Source organism: Nerophis lumbriciformis, linkage group LG25 (assembly GCF_033978685.3).
Source record: "Nerophis lumbriciformis linkage group LG25, RoL_Nlum_v2.1, whole genome shotgun sequence".
In the NCBI taxonomy this organism is placed as follows: Eukaryota; Metazoa; Chordata; class Actinopteri; order Syngnathiformes; family Syngnathidae; genus Nerophis; species Nerophis lumbriciformis.
Genome location: NC_084572.2, coordinates 35,219,965 through 35,226,802, shown reverse-complemented (window position 1 = coordinate 35,226,802; position 6,838 = coordinate 35,219,965). Strand labels below are relative to the sequence as shown.

At 28.1% G+C, this 6,838-nt stretch overlaps 1 protein-coding gene across 6 annotated transcripts in view; it reads left to right on the top strand.

Moving 5' to 3' along the window:
- Nucleotides 1–6,337, top strand: part of LOC133621871 (metal transporter CNNM1-like) — a 21,404-nt gene extending 15,067 nt beyond the window's left edge. The window contains exons 6-10 of one of the 6 annotated variants that reach the window (XM_061984293.1): nucleotides 3,364–3,509; nucleotides 3,577–3,823; nucleotides 3,896–3,994; nucleotides 4,085–4,189; nucleotides 6,098–6,337. In XM_061984293.1, coding sequence (XP_061840277.1) covers nucleotides 3,364–3,509; nucleotides 3,577–3,823; nucleotides 3,896–3,994; nucleotides 4,085–4,189; nucleotides 6,098–6,171 — 671 coding nt within the window. In that variant the 3' untranslated portion in view covers nucleotides 6,172–6,337. Of the gene's footprint in view, nucleotides 1–3,363; nucleotides 3,510–3,576; nucleotides 3,824–3,895; nucleotides 3,995–4,060; nucleotides 4,436–6,097 lie in introns of those variants that run through there. The other 5 variants (XM_061984292.1, XM_061984291.1, XM_061984289.1 and 2 more) reach the window with 5 other exon arrangements.
- Nucleotides 6,338–6,838: the final 501 nt, after the last annotated feature.

Here is a 6,838-nt window from a genome sequence, read left to right as displayed (position 1 = left end):
CTTTTATTATCTTAATAATCATCTTTATCATCATAATAATGACTTTTATTATATTAATAATCATCTTTATCATCAGAATCATGACTTTTATTATCTTAATAATCATCTTTATCATCATAATAATGACTTTTATTATCTTAATAATCATCTTTATCACCATAATAATGACTTTTATTATCGTAATAATCATCTTTATCATCATAATAATGACTTATTATGTTAATAGTCATCATTATCATCATAATAATGACTTTTATTATGTTAATCATCATAATAATGACTTTTATTATGTTAATCATCATAATAATTACTTTTATTATCGTAATAATCATCTTAATCATCATAATAATGACTTTTATTATCTTAATCATCATCTTTATCATCATAATAATGACTTTTATTATCTTAATCATCATAATAATGACTTTTATTATCTTAATCATCATAATAATGACTTTTATTATCTTAATCATCATCATAATAATGACTTTTATTATAATAATCATCTATCATCATAGTGACTTTTATTATCTTAATCATCATCATAATAATGACATTTATTATAATCATCATCATCATAAAAATGACATTTATTATAATAATCATCTTTATCATCATAATGACTTTTATTATCTTAATCATCATAATAATGACTTTTATTATCTTAATCATCATCATAATAATGACATTTATCATAATAATCATCTTTATCATCATAATGATTTTTATTATCTTAATAATCATCTTTATCATCATAATAATGACTTTTATTATATTAATAATCATCTTTATCATCAGAATCATGACTTTTATTATCTTAATAATCATCTTTATCATCATAATAATGACTTTTATTATCTTAATAATCATCTTTATCATCATAATAATGACTTTTATTATGTTAATAATCATCATTATCATCATAATAATGACTTTTATTATGTTAATCATCATAATAATGACTTTTATTATCGTAATAATCATCTTAATCCTCATAATAATGACTTTTATTATCTTAATCATCATAATAATGACTTTTATTATCTTAATAATCATCTTTATCATAATAATGACTTTTATTGTCTTAATAATCATCTTTATCATCATAATAATGACTTTTATTATCTTAATCATCCTCTTAGCATAATAATAATGACTTTTATTATAATAATCATTTTATCATCTTAATAATGACTTATTATAATAATCATTTTATCATCATAATAATGACTTGTATTATAATAATAATCATCTTTATCATCACCTTTATCATAATAATAATTACTGTTATTATCTTAATCATCATCTTTATCATAATAATAATAATGACTTTTACTATAATAATCATCTTTATCATAATAATAATGACTTTTATTATAATAATCATCATCTTTATCATAATAATAATGACATGTATTATCACAATAATCATCTTTATTATAATAATAATAACTTTTTTTATAACAATCATCTTTATCATCATAATAAGGCCTTTTATTATAATAATAATCATCTTTATCATAATAATAATTGATTTTATTATGTTAATCATCATCATCATACATATTAATGACTTTTATTATAATAATCATCTTTATCATCATAGTAATGACTTGTATTATAATATTAATAATCTTTATCATCATATTAATGACTTTTATTATAATAATAATTATCATTATCATCATAATAATGACTTTTATTATAATACACATATCACACACTACTAATGACATTTATTATGGTAATAATCATCATTATCATAATAATAATGACTTTAATTATAATCGTCTTTATCATCATAATAATGACTTTTATTATAATAATAAATCTTCTTTATCATCATAGTAATGACTTTTATTATAATACACATATAACACACTAATAATGACTTTTAATATGGTAATAGTCATCTTTATTATAATAATAATGACTTTTATTATGTTAATCATCATCGTTATCATCATAATGACATATTATAATAATAATCTTTATCATCATAATAATGACTTTTATTATAATAATAATCATCTTTATCACAATAATGACTTTTATTATGTTAATCATCATCATTATCGTCATATCAATGACTTTTATTATAATAATAATATTTATCATCATAATAATGACTTTTATTATACTAATAATCATCATTATCATCATGGCTTTTATTATATTAATAATCATATTTATCATAATAATAATGACATTTATTATAATACACATATCACACACTAATAATGACATTTGTTATGGTAATCATCATCATTATCATCATATTAATGACTTTTATTATGTTAATCATCATCATCATTATCATCATAATAACTTTTATTATAATAATCATCATCTTTATCATCATGGCTTTTATTATATTAATAATCATATTTATCATAATAATAATTACATTTATTATAATACACATATCACACACTAATAATGACATTTGTTATGGTAATCATCATCATTATCATCATATTAATGACTTTTATTATGTTAATCATCATCATCATTATCATCATAATAACTTTTATTATAATAATCATCATCTTTATCATCATGGCTTTTATTATATTAATAATCATATTTATCATAATAATAATTACATTTATTATAATACACATATCACACACTAATAATGACATTTATTATGGTAATCATCATCATTATCATCATATTAATGACTTTTATTATAATAATAATATTTATCATCATAATAATGACTTTTATTATAATAATAATCACCATTATCATAAAAATAATGACTTTTATTATGTTAATCATCATCATCATTATCATCATAATGACTTTTATTATAATAATCATCATCTTTATCATCATGGCTTTTATTATATTAATAATCATATTTATCATAATAATAATGACATTTATTATGTTAATAATCATCGTTATCATACATTAATAATGACATGTATGTTAATAATCATCATCATAGTAATAATAATGACATTTATAATGTTAATAATCATCATCATAATTACATTTATTATGTTAATAATCATCAGTATCATAATAATAATGACGTTTATTATGTTAATAATCATCTTTATTATAATAATAATGAGATTTATTATGTTGATAATGATCATCATAATAATGAGATATATTTTGTTGATAATCATCATCATAATAATATAATTGTTATTGATTATTAAAATATAAATGATCATTTTGAAGGAAATAATTTGACATCAAGTGCGAACACCTTCATGAGGTTCATGCTAACACATTAGCCATGTTGATAGCTTGTCAGTGTCCAATCAAAGGTATTGATTATCAATTATTAAGAACTTTTAGGATCTTTCAAGTACAAAAGGTGTCAAAGTGACCTTTGATCTCTAGACTCCAGGTCGCCGTCTCGCAGCAATGCTCCTGATTGTGCTGAGTCGGCGTCGCACGGCGGCAGCGTGGTCCAACTGAACGGCGGCTCCAACGTCTACCTGCCCGACTACTCGGTCAGACAGCTGACACACCTGCAGGTCCTCAAGGTGACCAATCACACGCCGCCGGGCCACTAGGTCAGCAGTGCTGATTACCCACAATGCTCTCTGGCAGATCACCAGGAGCCACTACCAGAACGCCGTGACCGCCACCAGGATGGACACGTCGCCGCAGACGCCCGACGCTTGTCTCACCGAGGCCTCGCCGCCCGAGCGCGCCGCCACGTCCACGTGTGCCGCCGGCGCCACGCTGGCGCCCCCGCCCAGGGAGCTGGGCCGGCCCTCCTCGGCCAGAACGCGGGGACAGCAGTCGGCCGTCCCTCACGGCACCTCGCTGCTCAACGAGCGCAACCGCATCGTCCGTAAGTAGCGCCGCCGGGTGAACAGGAAGTGCGCTCGCTTTCTGACCTCGCGCGCCACTTCCTGCGCGACAGGAAGTAAGTCGGACGGCCAGAGGAGTCCCGGCGATTCCGTCTTCCTCGTGATGGACGAGATCCCGTACATCGGAGAGGACAGGCCCGACACGGACGACGGTAACCACGGCAACCACACTGACTGACCAAACAGCGGGTTTCCATGACGACAATATTTGTGTCCAGCAGTCACCTTTCTTTGTCCGGCAGACATGGCCGACGTTCCCATGGCAACCGACACTTCTCCTTTCATCAGCAGCATTTCTCTCAGCGCCTCAGAAGACACGCTGGGGAAGAAACTACTCCTCAAACTCAGTCTGTCTCACACACACACACACACACACACACACACACACACACACACACACACACACACACACACACACACACACACACGAAACATTTTTATACACACACACACAAATCATGAAACATTTTTATACACACACACACACACACACACACACACAAACATGAAACATTTTTATACACACACACACACACACTGTGAAACACACTATTGCCTTCTAGAGGAACAAGGTGGTACTGCATGACAAAATGGCCGTGTTATCATTATTATTATTTTTGTTCTTATTATTATGATTGTTATAAGTATTATTATAATTATTAATAATAAGTATTATCATTATTATTACGATCATCATTGTTGTTATTATTATTATCATTGTTATCATTATTATTTTGTTATTATGATTATTATTATAAGTATTATAATTATTAATAATAATAATTATTATTATTGTTATTAGCCCTGTGATGAGGTGGCGACTTGTCCAGGGTGTACCCCGCCTTCCGCCCGATTGTAGCTGAGATAGGCTCCAGCGCCCCCCGCGACCCCGAAGGGAATAAGCGGTAGAAAATGGATGGATGGATGGATTATTGCTATTATCATTATTATTTTGTTATTATTGTTATGATTGTTATAGGTATTATTATAATTAATATATATATTATTATTAATATTATGAATAATTATTATCATTATTATTACGATCATCATTGTTGTTACTATTATTATTATCATTGTTATCATTATCATTATTATTGTTCTTATTATTATTATCATCATTATTGTTCTTCTTATTATCATTTTTTATTATAATTATTGTTATTATTATAAGTATTATCATTATTCTTAATACTTATTGTTATTATTATTATTATTATTATCATATTATTTTTCTTATTATCATAAGTATTATAATTATTATTGATAATTGTTATTATTATGATTGTTATTAGTATTATTTTAATTATAACGATTATCATTATTATTATTATCATTGTTATCATTAGCATTCTTATTATTTTTCTTATTATCATCATTATTATTATTGTTCTTCTTATCATATTTTTTTATAATGATTGTTATTATAAGTATTATCATTATTATTAATAATAATCATCATTATTATTATTGTTATTATTATTATTATTATTGTTTTTGTTATTATTATGATTGTTATTATTACAAGTATTATTAATAATAATTATAATTTCTTAATGTTATCATTATTATTTTGTTATGATTGTTATAAGTATTATTATCATTATTATTACGATCATCATTGTTGTTACTATTATTATCATTATTATTATTATTATTATCATCATTATTATTGTTCTTATTATTATTATCATAATTTTGTATTATAATTATTGTTATTATTATAAGTATTATAATTATTATTAATAATAATAATTATTGTTATTGTTATCATCATTATTACTATCATCATTGTTGTTATTATCATCATTATTATTATTATCGTTATTATTTTTATTATAATTAATATTGTTGTTATCATTATTATGATTGTCATTATTATAAGTATTATTATAATGAGCCTGCCCAGTGGCCTAGTGGTTAGAGTGTCCGCCCTGAGATTGGTTGGTCGTGAGTTCAAACCCCGGCCGATGGGACCCATTACCTCGCTGCTTGGCACTCTGCATCAAGGGTCGGAATTGGGGGTTAAATCACCAAAATAATTCCTGAGCGTGGCCACTGCTGCTGCTCACTGCTCCCCTCACCTCCCAGGGGGTGAACAAGGGGATGGGTCAAATGCAGAGAATAATTTTTTTATTAATAATTATTATCATCATTATCATTATTGTTGTTGTTATTATTATTATTATCATTATTGTTATTATTATAATTGTGTTTGAAGGTGCATCACATGACATACAAACATGTCCTTTCAGGTCACAAGAAGAGACAAAAGTCGCGTGAAGGCGACAAGACACCAGAAGAGAAGACGGATGGAGTTCCCACTTAGCGCCAACATGTTTTATGTGACATCGTCCTGCAGGGGGCGACGGTGTACACCCGCAAAGACAGTTTTATACGCCAAAACTGAGCTTTTATTTTGAAAGACGTCTTCATTTATGCTGCTTGCTAGTTTCATACTTCAATGCTGTAAAATCTGTGCAATAAAAGACAACATGAGCAATCCTGAGTCCAGTGAGTGATTGTCATGAGCGTCCCTGCCACTAGGGGGCGCAGTCAACGTCACAGTCAACAAAGTAAGATCCTGTCTTACCAGCTAGCACTAGCTTGCAGCGTGAGATGGTGATAACTTTTGTTTTCCCAAGCATGAATGTGAAGAAGTGGATGATAGTCGTCGAATTAAAGACATACATCATCAAAAAGATGACTTGGTGAAACAGTTGGCTAGTCTGCAACACACTGATGCATACGACAAATATCTTGACATGCATCCATGAAAGCTGCTGATGGTGTGTTTGACGGAAAAGCAGTAAATACCATCTTATGTATCCATGAAAACACGGAGAAGCTGCTGATGGTGTGTTTGACGTTAAAGCAGTACTCTCCAAGGCAAATACAGTGCATTATTATTACATTACTTCATACAACTACTGTACTTGTTTGTACTACTTTCTATTGTATTGTTATACATTATGTAAAAGTTTGTTCTTATTTGT